The sequence below is a fragment of the Xiphias gladius genome, chromosome 17, assembly GCF_016859285.1.
Source record: "Xiphias gladius isolate SHS-SW01 ecotype Sanya breed wild chromosome 17, ASM1685928v1, whole genome shotgun sequence".
In the NCBI taxonomy this organism is placed as follows: Eukaryota; Metazoa; Chordata; class Actinopteri; order Istiophoriformes; family Xiphiidae; genus Xiphias; species Xiphias gladius.
In genome coordinates, this window is record NC_053416.1 from 8825272 (window position 1) to 8846238 (window position 20967).

General features: G+C 40.0%; 1 protein-coding gene, 2 long non-coding RNA genes and 7 other non-coding genes across 14 annotated transcripts; 1 reads left to right on the forward strand and 9 right to left on the reverse strand.

Moving 5' to 3' along the window:
* Positions 1–4472: 4472 nt before the first annotated feature.
* On the reverse strand, positions 4473–5785 carry LOC120803058. The gene is made up of 3 exons (XR_005709286.1): positions 5693–5785; positions 4807–4863; positions 4473–4538 (listed from the first exon to the last, which is right to left on the reverse strand). It is a non-coding gene; the product is annotated as an uncharacterized LOC120803058 (long non-coding RNA).
* On the reverse strand, positions 4690–4763 carry LOC120803191. The gene has a single exon (XR_005709308.1). It is a non-coding gene; the product is annotated as a small nucleolar RNA SNORD65 (small nucleolar RNA).
* Positions 4946–5023, reverse strand: LOC120803186. The gene has a single exon (XR_005709303.1). It is a non-coding gene; the product is annotated as a small nucleolar RNA SNORD49 (small nucleolar RNA).
* A 47-nt stretch (positions 5786–5832) lies between the features above and the next one.
* LOC120803193 lies at positions 5833–5906 on the reverse strand. The gene has a single exon (XR_005709310.1). It is a non-coding gene; the product is annotated as a small nucleolar RNA SNORD65 (small nucleolar RNA).
* Positions 5907–5910: 4 nt separating this feature from the next.
* On the reverse strand, positions 5911–8696 carry LOC120803057. 2 transcript variants are annotated; one of them, XR_005709284.1, is made up of 7 exons: positions 8360–8696; positions 7861–7948; positions 7610–7653; positions 7323–7403; positions 7099–7164; positions 6838–6894; positions 5911–6006 (listed from the first exon to the last, which is right to left on the reverse strand). It is a non-coding gene; the product is annotated as an uncharacterized LOC120803057 (long non-coding RNA). The 2 variants fall into 2 exon arrangements; XR_005709283.1 differs by having other exon boundaries at positions 8319–8695.
* Positions 6091–6168, reverse strand: LOC120803187. The gene has a single exon (XR_005709304.1). It is a non-coding gene; the product is annotated as a small nucleolar RNA SNORD49 (small nucleolar RNA).
* On the reverse strand, positions 6978–7051 carry LOC120803195. Its single transcript, XR_005709312.1, has one exon. It is a non-coding gene; the product is annotated as a small nucleolar RNA SNORD65 (small nucleolar RNA).
* Positions 7491–7564, reverse strand: LOC120803192. The gene has a single exon (XR_005709309.1). It is a non-coding gene; the product is annotated as a small nucleolar RNA SNORD65 (small nucleolar RNA).
* On the reverse strand, positions 7745–7816 carry LOC120803188. The gene has a single exon (XR_005709305.1). It is a non-coding gene; the product is annotated as a small nucleolar RNA SNORD49 (small nucleolar RNA).
* A 2-nt stretch (positions 8697–8698) lies between the features above and the next one.
* Positions 8699–18812, forward strand: rab34b (RAB34, member RAS oncogene family b). 4 transcript variants are annotated; one of them, XM_040151352.1, is made up of 12 exons: positions 8699–9014; positions 9379–9449; positions 10513–10664; positions 11306–11397; positions 12807–12872; positions 13638–13739; positions 15096–15160; positions 15310–15361; positions 15457–15538; positions 16355–16445; positions 16593–16700; positions 18254–18812. In XM_040151352.1, the coding sequence occupies exons 3-12, from the start codon at positions 10617–10619 to the stop codon at positions 18313–18315; spliced, it is 768 nt and encodes a 255-aa protein (XP_040007286.1). In that variant the 5' UTR covers positions 8699–9014; positions 9379–9449; positions 10513–10616; the 3' UTR covers positions 18316–18812. The 4 variants fall into 4 exon arrangements, with proteins under 4 accessions (XP_040007286.1, XP_040007287.1, XP_040007289.1 ...); XM_040151353.1 differs by having other exon boundaries at positions 8699–8954; XM_040151355.1 differs by having other exon boundaries at positions 8704–8818.
* The last annotated feature ends 2155 nt before the right edge of the window (positions 18813–20967 follow it).

Sequence of the window (20967 nt, forward strand, 5' to 3'; positions counted from 1 at the left end):
GCTAAGTTCAAAACAAGCTCTTTATTATGAGTTCTCTGACAGAACTCATAACGTGTTTTCACAATTATTGTGTAAAGCAGAACTTGGATTGGAGGCAGGAGTAATTAAAGACTTAGAAGTGTCACGCCAAGTTGCTGAAAAACTAAACTGAATACTGTAAAACAGAGTCAGAATGTACTGTTGAGCAGAGAAACGTTGACAGAAGGGAGTCCAGGAAACACACATTAAAGTACGCTTTTGATTGTAGGCTTCAAACAGAAGCTTTCTTCACTCAATCTAATTAGGCTGTAAACTGTGGTAATAAGAAGTAGGCAAAAGTTCAAATGTTAAATATTAACAGGCGACAGCAATTTTTAGCAACCTTAATTACTGAATGTTGAGCTTTCTTAATGTTACTTCAGTCCATTCCTTAGGCAGTGACTACAAAAATCAACGAAGACTTTAGTAGCACAAAGCGGGAATGTGGAAGTGATGCCACAATGTACAGGTATCATTTCCAACAGCCTAGGCTGTACTGTACAAATGTGAGTTTGTCAGCTCCCAGAAGAACACTGTCTGCCTAAGTGCCATTACCAATCCTAGACTTTGGTGGAGAGGGAATAATGGTCAGCTGCTGTTTGTCAAGATTTGGGCCTGGCCTTTAATCCTAATGCTTCAGCGGACGCCGATATTTTAGACAACAGTGTGCTTCCAACTTTGTGGACACCGTTTGGGGAAGGGGATGCCCTCTTTTACTTTCAACATGACCATGACCTTGTGCACAAAGCAATGCCCACAAAGAATTGATTTTTGTGAGTTTGGCGAGGAGGGCAAACTTCACTGGGCTCCACAGAGCCTTGACCTAAAAGAAAACCATCCAACATCTCTGGGATGAACTGGCCTTACCACCCGGCATCAGTGGCGACCTCACTGATGCTCTTGCGGCTGAATGGGAGCAAATCCCTGCAGCCAGGTCCCAAAGTCTTGTGGAAAGGCTCTCGGAGAAGAGTGGAGGCTGTTAAAGCAGTATTTTGTAAATATAGCATACATGCAGATGACAGCCTGTGATGAGATTCATTGTTACAGCTTCACTGCTCCTTGTCACTTCAGTCTAAGATCCACACTCTCTCACCCCACAGGTTCCAGCTTATTGAGATTTGCCCCGGGCAGGATTTGCAACACTTCGATAAACCACCTTCTCATGCTCTGACTCTCGAGAAGCAGACACACAGACTGTAAACATACACTGTAAATACCAGTGTAATCGTATCCACGCACATCTGTTGCAGCAGTAATGTCGTCTGTCAGCAAGTCCAGACACATGACAATATTTCTCTCTGTGTCCTTTTTACTGTGATTTTTTTTTTCTTCTACCTTATGGTTTTAAAATTGCCCCTGGGAAAAAAAAGTCGTATAAACAAGATATATCATGACACCTCCATTGGTTCATAGCTTTCAAATAGCACTGCAGTGTATGCAAATAATCATAAGGTATTGTTATGTAAGGCAGAGTCCTCACAGGAAGAACATTGGCTCCAATTTCATTGCTTGAATCTCCCTATAGTAGTACTACGCTGTAGTAGTAAAAATAAAGGAGAAAATAAACCCTGATGCCAACATGTTGACTTTTTAAGGCCTTATGCTTCAGGGAAAATCTCGAGGGTGGTGCTGTACCTGTCTGTAAAATGAGCATGTTTACGATACTAGTGAAAAGACGTTGGAAATTGTGGTCGTGTTTGTGATTTACCGACAAAAAAATAAAATACTGGATGACGTTAGGGACGAGGTGTCCCGTTTCTCCGTCCCCTTCATTCAAAAAATATCGCCACTGAGTATTATCTGTTTTATTTCTGAATATCCTGATGCAAAATAGTGACTCCCATGTGTATACTCTTTTCCACATAATAACTTCTATTTATATATCATTTTTCAAAACAAAGTGCCTCACAAAGCAGGACAAATTGAAGAAAGTAGGAAGACAATCAAAAAGAAACAAAATCACAGTCAACACTTAAAATAGCACGTGACACAGTTCAAAGTAATGGTAAAACAGTGAACACAAGTAACACATAAAAGTAACAGACAAAATAAGTTACAGATTAAAATAATTAAACGGAAGCCAAATGCTAAAAGTAAGTTTTGAGAGACTGTTTAAAAGCAGAGAGTGAATTTTCTAGTCTAAGTTCCTCAGGTAAGCTATTCCAGAGGATTGGAGGCCTAACAGCAAAGGCCCTATCACCCTTGGTCTTCAGCCTTGACCGGGGGCTAATCAACAAGGCCTTTTCCAAAGATCTCAAGCTATGGGGCGGTGAGTAATGGTTTGGAAGCTCAGTCAGGTAGCTCTGTGCCATGCCACCCAGGGCCTTAGACGTCACGGACAGGCAGCCAGTAAGGGGGAGCCAAAACAGGGGAAATATGATCATGCTTTTGTTATTTGGTTAAAAGTCTGGCAGCTTCATTTTGGAAACCCTGAAGCCGTGTAATCACATTTTATGCCCGAGTGTGAACTCCAAAAGGCAAGAATGATTTATGTTGGGCTGTTTTTATGCTTCCTCACAAGGTTGAAATCACAGGTGTACTGAGAAGCAACAAAAGCCTTTGTCATTTTTGAATTAAACCAGCTCCTGACATGTCAGTGCATATTTTTCAGACAGCCTTGACTGAAATAATGGACTTTTTTTACTCCCTCAGAAAACATTTGCAAAACCCATCTTCTGATAATTTTACAACCTACATTGTTTGCATGACCTACATATTTACTTGGTAGCAGTCTTCTTCCCTGGACTTAGCTGACGCATTGCTGCGTTTGTTTGCGCATTACCGCCACAAGTAGATCAGCGGACTAGAGAGAGGCCATTGGCAGCAATTATGTATCGCATCACGTGCATGATACAAACAAATAAGGGGACACACTCATAAAAACACTGCTCCATAGTTTGGTCACAAACTCCACAGGGTCCCTTTAAAATTTATGATAGAGAGAAACAATCACCAATCAATACCAGGAGATCTTAAACAGAGCGCTTTATGGAGGTGTTTATATTTGACAACATGTTGGATGTTTAGGAGAAAATCTATGAATAAATGTAAAGCGCAACATGTTCGATTCTCACCCGGTTTGCTTTTCCCCCCCTGTATCTACCTTTCGAATAAATCATACACAATTGCCTGTGTTACATAATAATGTTACCGTTTTTCATAAGAGGTGGCTTAACTTGATTATAAATTATCGTTCTTTTTGGTTCAGAGGGTTCAGAATCCTTCGGCCCGCTCGGAGGCCAAAAAACACACAAGCAGCTGGGGCAGGTTTGGTTTCCAGATGTGACTTTTGAGTTCTGACACTACCTTCTCATAAGTAAAATGAGACGGGAGGATTTCTAAGGCCATGTTAAGTGCCAGAAGCCCATCATGCATCAATATCAGCATGGATTTGCGGTGTCTTGTGCCATCACAAGGTTAGTATTACAAACAAAATCTGTGTTTATGGGGAAAAAAAAAAAAAATTCTCTTCAAAGCAAATACCTGAATGAAAAGCATCCTGAAGAACAGGTATTTCCATCCCTTTCTCTTCAGTCTTCTACCAGTTGACATGCGCTGTCAACTTCAGAAGTCTCTGATCTCTTAAGTTCTCATCATACTAGAGCACCCAGTGGCCACGGAGATGTAACTTCGGCCTCAAACGTACGCCCTATTGGAAGATACACTAATCCGAATTCAGGTTCAGACCAAATTGGGATTTATCTAACACATCTACATGTTGCATCAGTAAAGAACCCTGTCCACAATGTGGATTTTTTTTAAAGTTTTAAAGTTTCAACACTCAATGGGTTAAGTTAAGACCAAAACAAGTGAAGCAATATCAGGAACAAGTAAAAACCAACTTGACTTTAGGTATATGTAGACCGTTGAACAATTTGAAAATATTGAGGGGGCTGGGTCCATGTTTTCTTTAGTGAGCCAATATGAAGCATTCAGTAATGGCTCGTCACATAACCAACTGCTTAACAAGTTTTTAGTTGCTTACTGTCTCAAAGTTACACCACGAGAGGCAAAAGCTCAGGGAACAAAGGATCAATGACAATCTGAAGAGCTGTTTTTGGTTGTAGTTACACACAAGCCAAATTATTTAATTACACTTAATACTAATGCAGTTTGATAAACAGTCCTACAATAAATCCTATGAAGGTTATAAAGGTCAGTTTTTATTGAAACTGAGGTGTTGATTCAACTGCATGATCATATTGGAGGGTGCAGTTTGTGGTGTTGAATAATGTTGATCTATACCGACAGGTGTTTCTATTACGTTGTCCTCATATTAAGGAGGGTAGGCCTAAATAAACACCTCAATCACTTTTAGGCTTTGATATTTAAAAAGGATCTGCACATGTGCAATAGTGGTGGCTCAAGAAGAAATTGAGGTTGGGAGACATTTCAGCATTTAATCACTTTTACATGGTGTCAAATATTTTTCAACAAAAAAAAAAAAAAAAAAAAAAAAAAAACAAACAACACATGCTGACATCCATCTTCAGACCAGTTTCCATGAGTTCTCTTGTCATCTGCAGAAGAAAGGGAGTATGATTAGATTTGGGAAATTAAAAACCAAAAAGTGTACACCTGTTCACCAGTTACATATTGTGAAGGATAAAAGGGGTAGTTTGTCTACAAATAATGTCATTCAAGTGTACCGCGTAAAGCTGCCATTTAGGTGTTCAGAAAACCGAGAGTCACCACTGAACAATCTGCCGGTAATTCCAGCTTTTTCAGTTTAGTTTTCATCATAACAATGGACGACAGCTATTTGTGGACTACAGCTTAAAAAGCTACCTGTCAACTTCACTCGACAGCAGACTTCGGGGGACAGGATCAGACTGGCAGTGACACCTGTAATAAGAACAAAATATGGAAAACTGAAAACAGACAAATATTTGGGAAAAAAAAATCTTTGCAAAGCATAGCTTTAAAGACTCAGAAAGATGGATTTGAAACAATCGTCAGTTGTCGCATCTGACGGCACTTCCTATTCCAGGTTTTCATCACTGACCACGCTACTCAGGGATTATTTTTGCCTCTGAGCAAATTAGCTTTTCAATTAACTCCCCATTGTACAACATGAATCAAAGTGCTTGTATTGACAGTTTAGCAGTATTTGGCACAGTTACCTGTATTTGATTAAATGTGTCCAAACTTAATTGATCTCTAGTTAAAGTGAACTCTTTACCTTTGGACCAGGTACAAACCTTACGACTGATTTGACTTTGAGGATCATGTTTTACACACACACACACACGGTGAAAAACGTGTGTCACCACAAACAGAAAACTGCAGCAAGTGCAGGAGTTGGAGGATTTCGAATCACTGCTTGATCTAGCCCCAGGTCAAGTGGAGTCAGTTGGATTTAAAATGTCTGATATTGATGACCAGGAATCTCGACAAATCTGAGTTGACGTTGCAGTTTTGAAAGGTTCATGTCAACTGTGAAACGACTTGTTTGCTGTTAATCACTCATTGGGTGATATGTCTGTTCAATCATCAGGAATTCTATAAGCCTGCCGGTTGATCTCTGCTTAAGCATGCAGAAGCAGTTTGTGTGCAATTCATGTGTCCCAATCAACAAAGTACTGAGGCATTTTTTCATTGTACAATGGTGAGCTCAAAAAAAGCTTGACTATATTTAAAATAAAAGCGTATCTAAAATTCAAAATGAACTTACAAAGACCATCTCAAAAGGTGTAGCTGCGGTTGCACACCATCCTTCTTCCAGTTCAACCTTGAGAAGCAAGAACGAAATTCAAAATGGTGAAAAAACAAGCACCAATGAAATCAGAGACAAGCTGCCATTGTCATTTTCGTGTTCAGAAAACTATTGATCACCACTGAACAATCTGCCGGTAATTCCAGCTATATCAGTTTTGGTTTCATCACAACAATGGACGACAGCTATTTGTGGACTACAGCTTAAAAAGCTACCTGTCAACTTCACTCGACAGCAGACTTCGGGGGACAGGATCAGACTGGCAGTGACACCTGTAATAAGAACAAAATATGGAAAACTGAAAACAGACAAATATTTGGGAAAAAAAAAAATCTTTGCAAAGCATAGCTTTAAAGACTCAGAAAGATGGATTTGAAACAATCGTCAGTTGTCGCATCTGACGGCACTTCCTATTCCAGGTTTTCATCACTGACCACGCTACTTGGATTATTTTTGCCTCTGGGCAAATTAGCTTTTCAATTAACTCCCCATTGTACAACATGAATCAAAGTGCTTGTATTGACAGTTTTGCAGTATTTGGCACAGTTACCTGTATTTGATTAAATGTGTCCAAACTTAATTGATCTCTAGTTAAAGTGAACTCTTTACCTTTGGACCAGGTACAAACCTTACGACTTAAGGACTGATTTGACTTTGAGGATCATGTTTTACACACACACGGTGAAAAACGTGTGTCACCACAAACAGAAAACTGCAGTAAGTGCAGGAGTTGGAGGATTTGGAATCACTGCTTGATCTAGCCCCAGGTCAAGTGGAGTCAGTTGGATTTAAAATGTCTGATATTGATGACCAGGAATCTCGACAAATCTGAGTTGACGTTGCAGTTTTGAAAGGTTCATGTCAACTGTGAAACGACTTGTTTGCTGTTAATCACTCATTTGGTGATATGTCTGTTCAATCATCAGGAATTCTATAAGCCTGCCGGTTGATCTCTGCTTAAGCATGCAGAAGCAGTTTGTGTGCAATTCATGTGTCCCAATCAACAAAGTACTGAGGCATTTTTTCATTGTACAATGGTGAGCTCAAAAAAAGCTTGACTATATTTAAAATAAAAGCGTATCTAAAATTCAAAATGAACTTACAAAGACCATCTCAAAAGGTGTAGCTGCGGTTGCACACCATCCTTCTTCCAGTTCAACCTTGAGAAGCAAGAACGAAATTCAAAATGGTGAAAAAACAAGCACCAATGAAGTCAGAGACAAGCTGCCATTGTCATTTTCGTGTTCAGAAAACTATTGATCACCACTGAACAATCTGCCGGTAATTCCAGCTATATCAGTTTTGGTTTCATCACAACAGAAGCTGCCAGTTGCCATTTTTAATGGCAGAAAATGCAAACTCACCTTCACAAAATGAATCCTCTTCAGTCAGCCATTGTAGTTGGGAGCGTACGCAGTGCAGCAGGGGAACTTGTAAGAGAAGAAAAAAAAATGCAATTTCAGATAAGTGGTCGAGAAGCACGCAAGATTCAGAAAAGGGTGTCTCGCATCTGACGGCATTTCATTATCAAGGTTATCACCTCAAAACTTTACACAAGCACCACGTTGATGAAGATGCATTAACTTACCCATTGTTCCAACGGCTGATCATTAGCGGGTGTTTTTTCCAGCGCTCAACGTCTTATGGCAGCTCATAAGTTTTTTTTGAGCTAGAGAAGGAAACGACAAGGTTCTGAATTGTTAACATTGAAACTTAGTCCATTTACTTTGACAGGTTAACAGAATTGAATCATAATGTTCAGAAAACCGAGACACACCACTGAACAATCTGCCGGTAATTCCAGCTTTTTCAGTTTAGACTTCATCACTACATTTAATGTTTTACTTGAGTAAAAAGTGCATTATTAAAACCAACCTCACTCTCGACTTTCCCCTCATCCTGAGCAGGTACATTCCGACCTGTGGTAAAAATGTAAAACAAAAACAATTAAGTCCCATTGACGGTACAGAGAGATTGAATTCAAATGCAGTTTTTTTTTTTTGAAGCTCAGAACAGTGATCAAGAAACATCGTCAGTTGTCGCATCAGACGGCACTTCCTATTCACAGTTTTCATCACTGGCACACTGAGACATCACATGGATGGATTGACTTCACTGACACTCACCTCCTCCCAGGGACACGACGAGACGTCATGACGACGTGATTATAGCATTCGTTAAACTCCTGCAACGGGCTGCCAGACTGAAGTCCACCTGAGGGAAAACAAGTTTTAGAAAAATTAAAAGATATGTCTACTACCAACACTACTACCAGTGACTTTACCGAACCAATACTTTTAATTTAGCAAAAATATTTATGTGTAAATTGGGATTTAAAAAAAAAAATTTGGCACATTTATAATCAAATGCCACATTTCTAAACCCGTACAGTTATTAAATCCTCATTACTGTTAATTTTAATTCACACACACAAAAAAGGAAGCAACTGCAGCCATGGCTTTAGCTTTAATCACACTGTTACGACACGTAACGATATTTAGCCCGTCTGATTTTCCATTAACACCCCCAGATTGCAGGAGCAAAACGAAATCATAGAAGATCTTTGCAATAAAACAACACGCACCCTCTGGCCAAGTGAGACTGGAAAAAGTCACCAAATCTCACTTTTCCTTTCCTCTCCATCTTTCAGTCCTCTCCACGTGGCTGCTCGAGGCCTGCCTTGACAACGCTAACGTTACGCTGCAGCCAACAGACAACACGTTTCAACCACAGACTCGAACGACGGTTAAGCTAACGCCTTGTTTGAATAGTTACTGCTCTGTCCCCCTCATTTGCTGCACTCTTCTTACAAGCTCGGTTAAAACCGCAGCCGTGCAGCGCTGCCGCGGACACGACCGACGAAACGAAAAGGAGCGCTAACGTCCTCGGGAACGTTTTTAAACTCTCCCCGAGCGTCGCGGGAATACGACGTAGAGACGTACAAACCGACGTGGAAAGGCGCCCCGTCGCCACCTGCTGCACCGGAGTGGGAACAGCAGGGGCCGTCTCCGACGTGCGCTACTCAAACTCACCCGCCACCTAAACTCCTCCTGTTTACGGTTCATTTTGCACGTTTACGTACCGGTATATAAATTACTAAATTTACATTCCCCACCTAAAATAACAGAAAAAAATTACTGCAAATTAGACCGTGGTTCAATTGGGACACCGAGTGACTGTTCTCATTCCTTGAGGACCTCTATGAAAGACCGTGTGCCAGGTGGGGAAAAGGGGCAGGTCAGACGACAGCAGGCAGGGAGAAAGTCACACATAATGGGGGGTAAGAAGGGATTTGTTTAGGTATCTTCGGGGGCACTTGAATTTTTTCTTTAATTTTTTTCTTAATTAAAATTAAGAAAAAAGAATACATTCAAAAACCTTCAAAAATTCAAAAGGTAAAAAAAAAAGTAGCTAACGAATATTTGGGGTTGCGCACGCGTCTTTAAGTAATCGGTAAATGGAGAGGGAGTTCCCTGCGGCCGCAGGGTGGCGCCGTTTGACAGGTTACCCGCTGGTTGTTTTCACTAATTACATGTGGAGTCTCACTAATTGCCCGTTTGTTTGTCCGTGGTTTGTCCGTCTGTAGATAAACTGCTGGGACTCAGCTCGGCGTCATTTTGTTCCGCATTTGTTTTTCTCGGCAGACTTTTGACTTCACGTCACGTCACGTCCCCGGACCCAGATCGCATTGCCCCTCGGGATTCTGCAGTTTCAGGTAAAGTTGCTAAACTTAATTAAAAAAAAAAAAAATCTGTATTTATAAACTGTTTCTTTTACACCGAGATTGTAAATCACGTTTTTTTTCTCCCTCCCCCCCTGCTCCATTCAACCACACCTTCCTTAAATCTTGACCATAGGCCTGTGAGAAATGTTACTTTAGAAAAAAACCAAATGCATTTGGGTTGTCTTATGGCCACATAACAAGATTATACAGTACTGCGCAAAAGTTTTTAGTCACTAAAAGTGAATTGAGGACAAAAACAATATTATGAATAGTTTATTATTAGGAATAGTGTATAGTAATTCATTCGATTAAGTTCACACAAAGTGCGGTAAACAGGAAAACCCTAAATCAAATCAATATTTGTTATGACCTCCTCTTGCCTTTAAAACAGCACCAGTTCTCCTCAGTCCACTTGTGCACAGTTTTTCAACGTACTGGGCAGGTGGGTTGTTTCTTGAAGAATTTGCCACATTTCCTCTACGGATTTAGGCCGTGTCAGTTGCTTCTGTCTCTTCATGTGATCCCAGACTGGCTCCATGAGGATCATGGAGTCTCTGTGGGTCCAGACCATCTTGTTGCAGGACTCCCTGTTCTTCTTGTTTGCTTAGGATAGCTCCTTACGACTCTGGCTGTATGTCAGGGCTCGTCGTCATGCTGCAGGGTGAATTTGGGACCGATCAGACGCCTCCCCGGTGGCGCTGCGTGATGGATAAGAATCTAAACGCGCAAAGAGCCTAAAACTATGGCACAGTACTGCGCCGTTATTCGATCTAAACTGTTAGAATCCACTAGGTAATCCATGGATGTTTATCAGGGAGCTGCAAACACTGCAAACTGTATTTTTTTTATTTCCAAATGAAAAGCAAAGAAAATCGGATTTACTGTTCAGCCGGCTCATCCTGAGGCCAACGTTTTAATTTTTTGATATTTGTTCTATTACAGGAAAACTTGAAAGACATTAATTGTGTTCTTCCCTGGTTTTGTGGAAGGAGTGGTGAGAAAAGAAAAGAAAAAAGTTAAGTGTGTTTGTGTGTGTGTGTGTGTGGTCTTGAAGTGAATGAAAAGTGTGTTTTCTGTCAGTGAAAGTGGCAGCTTGAAGGTGTGAGTGAGTGTGTGTGTGTGTGTGCATGTGTGTGTGTGCTGATCCACTGTAGTAGCATGTTGCCACCCGTGAAGAAGGACCGGATCATTAATCAGCTGCCACAGGTTAGTAATGTAGTAATGTGCGCGCACACACACACACACACACACACACACACACACACACACACACACAAACACTCTGTTATGCAATTACAACTGAAAGTGTCACTGCTGATGATGAGGCTCTTAAGAGTCTCAAACGCTGCTCTTCGATTTGACGACTGAGAATTTGCAAAAATGCAGTTGAAATCCTTGTAACTCCAGTCTTGGTGATATTTTCCTTTTACCTCCATTTAGAGGTTGTCAATGCTCATCTGCGAGCTGAGCAAGTATCACCCCCTGAATGAGGCCCAGTGGATCCATTTTAGACATTACACATCAGACGTTATTGTGGTCAAAATCAAAGCGAGGCATGTTTGAATAGCTAATGTAAAGCTGATAGTTTTGGAAACAGACTGTTTGTCACACAGGGCAGCAGCAGTTTAGTAGATATGATTCGGCCGAGGAAGACAGGGGTGATTTTAGTTTGGGACATTGCTGCCTCTCCTTTTTTTTTGGATATTGTGATTCTTTTCTTTGCCAGGTAATAAACGTTCGGTATACCCTCCCTCGCCTTTTTCTCTTACTGTTCAGTGTGTTTTGTTTTTTTTTCCCATTACTTTCTATCTGTGTCTGACTGTTTCTTCTTCACACTGTCTTTGCAGTGTTTTAGTCCAAATGCGGCGCTGCACACCAAAGATGGCTTCCACCCACAGGTGAAGGCTGTCTGTCAGGCGCAGAAGGCAGGCACGGTCAGGTAAGATCACAGGAGGGTTAATAAGACATCACACGCCGCTGTCCATCCTGCTACTTAACACAACCTGACATGTGTTTAAATTAAACAAATTAATTCTGGCCGGACCCTCTTAGTCATTCTATGTCTGCTGTGTCAGCTGACAGCCATCGACCACAGCCAAACCAAAAGACTACACTGATCTGGTGGTCTATTTAAAGGATAAGATTGGTGGTACTCTATATTTTCTTATTTTTAATGAATCACATAAAATAAACCAACACTAACATGTCTCTCTCTCAGTACTTCCCAGCTTCCCTACTCTGTCTTCAGCACCTAAACCCATTCATTCCTGCAAGATCTTGACCGACTGCTCAGAAATGTATAGTTTTATTTCTGAGAAGGGCTCATTAAACTCCTTAATCAGCTGGGCACTGTGTGTTTTTTTTTTTTTTTTTTTGTGAACATTACTCAAACAGGAGTGAATAGTGCATTTGTTGGGGACTGTTTCCAGCCAGGGATTGATACAGATTCGGCGCCCGCGTTCGTCACGATGAAGAAACCCGTTACTCAGTGCAACAATGTGGCTCACTAATTTAACTTTAAGAGTTTTCGAACAACAATAAGCTGTAGCAGACTCTAACTACACAAACAAAACATGTGAATCAGATTCATTCATTCATGTTTTTTTGGTCGTGTCATGGGATTTGTTGACCGTGAGAAAAATATGGAATATCATCAGCCTTATCCGTTAAAGGCATTAAACTCACTCTTTGTGCTGATGTTTGGTTCGTCTCTGAGCCTCCACCGCCCTAACCTCCACCGGCTTCACTTCTGCTCCTTTTCTGTGCAGCTTTGATCAACAGTTTAGACAGTTTAGTTTTTGCAGTGATAGCACCCTTCCATATTTTTTTGTGAATTACTCACAGCATGTTAAACTAATCAGACAGTACGTCTCACAGTGCAGATTCAGACTTTTTAAAGCTTAGTCTTAAGTCTTAAGTCTTATTGGCACGTCAAAACAGAGCTATAATGTGTTTTTTTTTTTTTGTGTGTGTGTTCATCATCAGATTTGCGTGCATAAAATCTGGAAAATAAAACTCTTCTATATTTTGATTATTATAACTGTGCAGAATGCGAACTTTGAATCATCCTTATAAAAAGTTAAAATGCCTCAGTCATTCTGAATGTGCCTTAATTTGTGGGATCAGGGTAGAGGCTGTTTTGTTTACATTCACTTTAATAAGAACATAAAAAGTTAAAGGAGGCTTATGAGGCATAAATTTAAGGGGGTTAATTGGTTTCAACACGTACAAATTGTTTGCAGTGATGTCCGCACGTTGTTGATCATGTTGATGTGTATTTCATGCTGTTAGGTTCACGTTGTATGGAGTCATAAATGACAACTGACCGTTTTGGTTTTCTGTTGCCAGCTTTAATGTCGCCAAGGTCATTGTAGTGGGAGATGTTGCAGTCGGGAAAACGTGTCTGATCAGCAGGTGAGAAGCAGTCATCAATAATTAGATCAATTAAAGAATTATGGGCTTTTGAATGTTGCCCTCAGTCTGATTTGAACTATGACTCTAAAACTTGTTGAAGGTTTCCTCTCTAGTTGTATGTAGTTGCATTGCTTGGAGCATCATTAAAGTTTTGTTTGAAAAAAAAAAAACATGGTTTAACTGAACCGTGTTTCAAAACAACATTACATAAATAAACAAGATTTGTACACAGGTGACTTAAGTGATCACAGGTAAATGGAAGCAATGCTATGGAAACACTTGGAAAGGTGCGATGTTCAGTAACTTTATCAAAGCTCCGAGTGTCAAAGTGAAACTTTGATTTAGAAAAAAGTCTGTCACTGTACTGATGTAGAGCTCAGTCACACATACTGACAGAGAAGACTCAGGCATGGTCAACATGTACACAGAGCTGAGACTCACATTCTCCTTGGTAGAGGTCCAAATCATCTTTCCCCTGAGTGTGTGTGGGAGTTAATTCCAGGATGACGCAGGAGTGAGATAAGGAACCTGGAGTCAGTTTATGTACATTAGCTTTAGGAGTAGCTCTCCTGAAATGTCATTCAGGCTGAGGACTATGAGGATATTACCGTCAGACTGTAGATAAAAGTCAATCATTAGTTTTTGTTTTGTTTTGTTTTGTTTTTAAATGTTGGCCAGTCAAAAATGATCAACTTTAAGCCTCAATTTGGGCACCGCAAACCTTTCTGACATTTCTGACATTCACTTTTCCCTTGTTCCTGTAAGGTTTTGTAAGGGTGCGTTTGATAAGAACTACAAGGCAACCATAGGGGTGGATTTTGAGATGGAGCGCTTCGAGGTTCTCGGTGTTCCCTTCAGTTTACAGCTGTAAGTATGTCGCTATCCCGCAGAGAAAAACTCAGTTTATAGACCGAAGCCTAAACTAAATAATTAATTTCCTGTGTTGACTGATCATCAGGGTCAAATGGGTGAGAGAGGTCTGTTTATTGCTACCTGTCCAACATCCAGTCAGATACCATGATGAAGTTAAAGTTGTTGAATGTCTGGACAATGCGTATGTGGGCTAAATGAAATCACATGATTAGATAATTATGGAACTATATAACCTCCTCTAGATAATTTGATAAGCTTCTTGTTTAGACTGTTAGTGGGCCTTAAATTACACATCTTTTCCTTCACTATGTCGGCTTCGGTCATGCATGTAAGAGCCCATGTGTTGAATTAATGTATTTTTAGCTTTATTATCCCAGAGAGACAGACTGCATGGGACAGTTAATGAGCCGATCAAAGGGAATCAGTGAATCTTCATGGTTGTAAAACCCTCTTTCATTGGTAAATCATCAAGTATTTGTCTTCTTACTCTCTGTAGTTCTCTTGTCTCCTTTTCCTCGTCTTCTTCTCCTCGAGCTTTTTAATCACGCCAGGCGTCGCTCTGTGGATGGCAACGTCGGCCTGTCGGTTGCTCCATCACTACGGTGCTTAAATTTCTCAACAGATGGGTTGCCATGAAAGTCTGTACGGACACTCATAATTCCCAGAGGATGATCCCTACCGATGTCAGTTTACTTTTCCTCTTGCGCGATCATGAGGTTGACATTCGTGGTGAAGAGTGAAATGTCTCAAAATCATTTGGATGGATTGCCATGAAATTTGGTGCAAACATTCACATTTCCCTGGACGAACTTCGGTAACGTCGTTGATCCCTGAACCTTACCTCTAGCAGCCTCATCAGGCCAAACTATTAATTAATCTAGTACTTTGTTTTATGACCAGATACTTGCAAAACTAATGAAATTCCCCTTTTGTTTAGTGCTAATTAGCAAATGTTTGCATGCTAACAAGCTAAACTAAGGTGAACATAGTAAATTTTGTACCTGCTAAACAACAGCATTTTAGCATTGTCATTGGTGGCATGTTAACATGTTGAGGTTAGCATACTGCAGACTGTTCGTACAGCTTCGCGGACTCGCTAGCACAGCTGTAGACACTGGTCTTATTTGAATAAAGCTGATAGCTGTAAAAGACCGACTATAGGTCGGGTCTCAACTCCTGAAATTTAGTCTATAGTCATTGCCAAACAGTGCGTGTTAGTTTAAACAACCATCATGACTGCTGGACATGACAGCGTCCCACAACTCTTCTCTCTTCTCTTACCCTCTTCCCACTCCTTTCCACCAAATATCCCAGCAAAAAACCATTAAATCCGCATTTGATCTATTTCAGGTGGGATACAGCAGGCCAGGAACGGTTCAAGTGCATCGCCTCCACCTATTACAGAGGAGCACAAGGTGAATTTAGCTCCGTCTCTACAGTGTCTTATTGCACCTCTCTCCTTTGACTGAACCAAATGATCAAACAGTGTTGTCTCGACCTTCTGACACCTTCTCGTGCGCCTTGTTTTACCTCTGTCACTGTTTGTTCCTTTACATTTCCCCAGCCATTATAGTGGTGTTTGACTTAAGCAGTGTGAACTCATTAGAACATGCCAGGTAAGGTAAAGTCTAAAACTATCTAATGATTATGCCATTAAAACGCCATTAGGAGACTTGTAACTGTGTGTGCGTGTGTGTGTTTGTTTGTGTAGGCAGTGGCTAGAGGACGCTATGAAGGAAAATGACCCATCCAGTGTTTTACTCTTCCTTGTCGGTACCAAGAAGGACCTTAGCGTGGGTGAAATTTATCAAAACTTACTTAAATATTGAGATAGAGATAAAAAAAATTAATCAGAATGTGAGGATTTGACGCTATTCTGTGTTTTATATAACTTTGAATTGAATATCTTTGGGGTTTTGACTGTTGGTTGGACAAAATAAGAAGTTTAAAGACATCATCTTTGACTCTGGAAATCTGTAATAGGCATTTTCTTTTCCACTTTTTTTTCTGACGTTATATAGCCTCAATTATTAATTGAAAAAAGAAAACAGAACAAAACAGTAGAATAAGTAATATAACTCAAAATAAAGTAAAATGACAATTTGTAGCAGCCCTGAAAACCCAGTATTTACATTTACAGATTTTTTTTTTTTTACAGACATTTTTAAAATGTCAGAAACTTTTTTGGCTAACGTCTTTAGGGCTTTTTTTTTTTTTTTTTTAAAGCTCATTGGTTAAAAATTGTTTGATTAATTGTTAAACGTTTTTTAAAAATTCCATGAAACCTTTTCAGAGCCCAGAATGATGTTATGAGATGTCTTGTTTTGTTCGACCAAGTTTACTACGACGTAAGACAAGGAGAAGCAGTAAATGCAGTAGCTGGAGCAATCAAATGTTCGACACTTCTGCTTTGATTATCAACATAGTTCTAATCCCTTAAATTGACCAATTGTTGCACCTCTGAATATTTTACTTTTCATCTCACTTTTAGTTTATGATGAGCCTAATTCTATAGTGACCCGTGGCCTGAGGCTTGTTCTTTGCCTCATCACTTTCCCCCAGGTTCTCTGTTCCCATTCACCCTGTCCTCTCTGTATTTCACTCCTCAGTCTCCTGATCAGTTGGCTCAGATTGAGCAGGAGGCCATCAGACTCTCTGAGGAAATCAAAGCAGAGTACTGGGCTGTGTCTGCAAAGTCAGGTGCGAGTGAAACACACATTAACATGAACAGATCCCCATCTCTGACTCCCACAGTCATCATGCCATCCTCTTCCTTTCTTTCTTTCTTCTTCTTTTGTCCACTTTTTGTCTCACTAAACTCTCTCCCCCCTCTCGTTATTGTTCCAGGAGATGGCATCAGGGATTTCTTCTTCCGTGTGGCCTCTCTGACTTTTGAGGCCAACGTGTTGTCTGAGCTCGAGAAAAGTGGGTCGAGGCTTGTCGGTGACATTATCAGTGAGTCAGTTCACTCCATCATGTCTCATTATTCAGACTGCAGCATCATACTCTCGAGTATTTCTGAGATTCATTTACCAGCTAATTAGTTTCTCATTTCTGGGAGCTACTGTGTCTTATAATGACAAGTTCGTAGTAATGGTGTCAGTTGTGGCTTCAAGTTGATTTATTTTTGAAAATATCCAGCATTTCAGAACCTAAGAATTTTCTCAACCCACTGGGGAATATATAATCTTTCAGTTGCAGTTGAAGCATTTAAGTCATTTTTTCTCAAGACTAACGCGTGCCCAAGAATTACTTCAGTCTATGTTCAACGCTGGTGTTATTCTTTTATTTTTACTTACTGTCACCAAATCCCATGAAAAAAACTAAATAGTTATTTAGTTAATTTTTCAATACTTTCCAACTTCCCCCCCTTCCCAAGCCCATTCCTACTTACTGAAACTATACATTTCTAAAAACAGTTCACAAATAAATAGTCTCATTTTTAAGAAATAGAGGGAAAAAAATGCATTTGCATGGGACTATTTTCAGCTGCGGATTAATACACATATGCTGCTCTAATGCAGTGGTTCCCAACCTTTTGTGCTTGTTACCACACAAAATTAAAGATGCCCTGTGGAGTTTTCTTGTAAAAATTCAGAAGATAAACAAAAAACAAAAAACAAATGTCAGTGGTACTTAGCAAAATTCTTTGAGTGTGTGACTTTGAGGCCGTACAAACATATTGAATGTGTTTCCATCCCCATTTTTTTTTTTTTAAGATCTAAAATTGTGCATTGTTTACATCCACGTTTACTCACAAGCATTCTTGTCACTGCCTTTGTGGGCAGTTTGCTTGATTGCATGTTACTGTCACCAGGTGTCGATCGGTCAAATAGCGTGAACTGATCATCCAGAGTGCGTCTCACGTGCTTCGTTGTGCCTGTATACAATACAAACCCAAATGGGTACCCACATGTAAAGACGTGGCGTCATAGTGCTACTAGTGGTGAAAACCTCACAGGGACCCTTTAAGCAGTGTTTATTTGTATGACAGCTTATGGAGTCGTGAGTTCAACCAAAAAGTGATTTTTTTTTTCCTCTAAGGTTTGATTTGAAGGATTTTTAGAGGCCTGTAGGGATGAAATTATCCAGTTTTTCAAAAAAATAAATAAAAGGAGGACAAGAATTAGAAAGAAAAAGACAGATTTTCATCCTTTTTTATGCTTTTAATCATTTTGTGACCACTACTCCAGTATTTACAGCATCCCACATCAATTTAAAATGATCTACGTTGCCCATGGTCATCGTAATGAGGGAATATGCCTCCCAGTACAACAGTGTGGCTCATTTATTTGCTTTTAATAGTTTTTAGACAATGTCGTTTGTAGGATAAATTAATTGCTGGTTTTGATCTTTTCATGCGATTCTTGGACAATAGGAAAAATATAGAATATTGTCAGCCCTATCATTTAAACCCTTCCTACTGGAGCTCACATTGTTCTTCTGAATGCCAAAACACGTAAAAGGTGTTTTCTTTATTTTTAATTTTTAATTTGTGTCGCACACAGGGATCACAGACAGCACAGAAGCCGATCACAAACCAACCAAGAGGAAAAGCAACTGCTGCTGAAGAGAGATTAGAGAGAATGACAAACGCCTGGATACACTGGACCAACTACACAGCAACACACGGCACACGGAACGGGAAGATTAAACTGAAATATGGACTCAGCATGCTCAATGTAGTTCTCATGAATAGACCCCATGAAAAGCAATTTAGTATCAGCTAAATGTTGTGTTTATGGTGCTCTGAATATGGCCTGAGAGGGAATTAATAATAACCAAAGTTGTATGTTTGACATAATGGATTGTTAGTTGAGGCTGTAAACAGCAAGAAGTCAGTCAGCGGAATGACCAGAATAGCGTTCTCTCAGGAATGTTTGTACTGCTGAGCTACAACAAATAAAGCTTTGTGATATGCTTGGTTACATAAACATTTATTCTAGATCTTTTATGAAACTGCTTTTGGTTGATGCTTTCATAAACCCGTCTGTCCATCTGTCTGTCTGTCTGAAAGAACATTTTTCTCCTGTTATGGCTGAAATGTCAGTGCCAGGCCTAATGCATTTTTTTTTTTTTTTTTTTTTCATTTCCTGACTGGTCTCCCGTCATGTGTCTGTGCTGCTAATGTGATGCGTACGCCGGCTCCCATGACCGCGGTCATACCCACAACGCCACTCTATCCTCTGACATAAGGGTTCTCATGATCTCGAAAATGGAGGGATTGTTTGCGGGGACAGTAACAAGCAGCGAGTTACATCGGAAGCCAATCGATTCACTCACTAAGTAGAGACAGGAGGAAAGGTGTCCTCATAAGCCTGCATATGTTCCCCTTCAGTAAACATATATACTTTTATTATAGCTCATAGATTACGGATTGTAAATAAACTGGTTTTGGTCACTGTGTTGTCCTTTTGTCCTGTTGAAACAAAAAAACTCGTAAAGAAAGAATAGAGGTTCGGAAAATTCTTCATATTCTGTTCCTAGCGAATCATATTTCCACCGTGAAGAAAAACACACACGTCTAGACTTCCAGTTTGTCTCCCAGATTAGCACGAGCAAGACTGGTTTTAATATGAACACTTTTATTAAAGGGATCACAGGTAGAAAAGGTCATCAGCAGTGTCAGACATCATTTCTCCCTCTATCACCAACTACTGCCGACGACCACTCACAACCTCACTGAGAAAGATGCGATATCTTTATCTGTCGAGAGACATAAAGCCAAGTAAGTTTACTCAAAAAACATAATTATTTAAAACAATATGCATATTATGGGACCATGATACTTTGCACAATGCAAAATGAAGCACACCATTGAATACCAGCGCTGCTTGTTTGTACTGTGGCACAGGCACAGCAACAACAAAAAAAGAACAAAAACGAAACAATGCATAAGTCAAGAGGGATGTGGAGTGGCTTAAAACTTCTGCATGACAGTCACAAAAGATTCAATGTGTTTTTAACAACAGGATATTCACTCTACTGAAATAGCTCTGTGCAGCTCTGAATATTATACAGTTAGGAATACACGTGTGGACACAATAGGAAGTCAGTTTGATAGTATCAACCGCTGATAGTGTTAGAGAAATTTGAACCCATCCACTTCAACATCTTATTATTCTGTTGCAGCAGTGGAAAAACTTGTTCATTTGTCGACGTTCAGTAGGAAAAGCGACACTGTCTGGGACTGAATTGCAGCTGCGGTGCATGAAGAGATCACATTCTTCAAGGTGGCAAACATCCTAACCCAATGTCAAAAGTGAAACTCTCGCTCAACTGCAAACATCAAAGATATGAGAGACTCAAATTTGAGCAAACTTAATAAAAATTACCGACAAACTGCCATGGGTGCTTGTTTGACATCGCGAAGTACTTCAACTTGGAAACTTTGCTTGTTAGATATTCTTCCTAAAATCAACTACTTTAAAATGTGAGCTAACTTCTTCGGCGCTGCCTCGCATATATGCACATAAAGTCATCAAAAAGAACCACCATTACCTCGAATGTGGCACATGGGAAATGTCCACAAAGTATTCTTAGGTCAAGTAAGAGTCAACAAGACATTAGAGGCTATCTACAGGAGCCAAAATACATCAGCTGATCACAATACAGCATGTGGTGGAACTAACTACCATTAACTTATTTATGAGAGAAACTCAAGCTGAAATGAAGGTCTCTTCCTTGAATTAATTTTGCCTTTTCAAATCAGCCTCATCCCTCACACTCGGTGTGTGCGCGTCTGTACAGTCACAGATGTGTTTGCTTCGACAGATGTGATGAGCAGAGGCTTTAAGGCTAAAACAGAAAACAAACGAAAAAAAAAACAAACAAAAAAAACAGTATTTATTCATTCTGACGCATTCCATACAAAAATTAAATTTCCTGATTGGCTTGGCAAAGTGCTCTTTTGGCAACTGTTTGCAAAAATCCACCAATCATAAAGGAGGAAGGGTGGATTCTGGAAACTAACTGTACCCCTTCTGTCAAACCCATTCATGGATCAAACTAAAACCAATTGCAAAAATAAAGATAGCAGGACAGCTTGTCTGACAAAGTCTGTGTAGGTCCATATCCTATATGCAGCTGCTGTCAGATATTTCAAGTTTTTTTTGTCATTATACTGACTTTCTGCACGACATATACAGTGTTATTCTGACTATACAAAATACTATGCAGCCAGAGAAGCTGGCTGGAGGTGAGGAGGTGAAACATTTGGGAT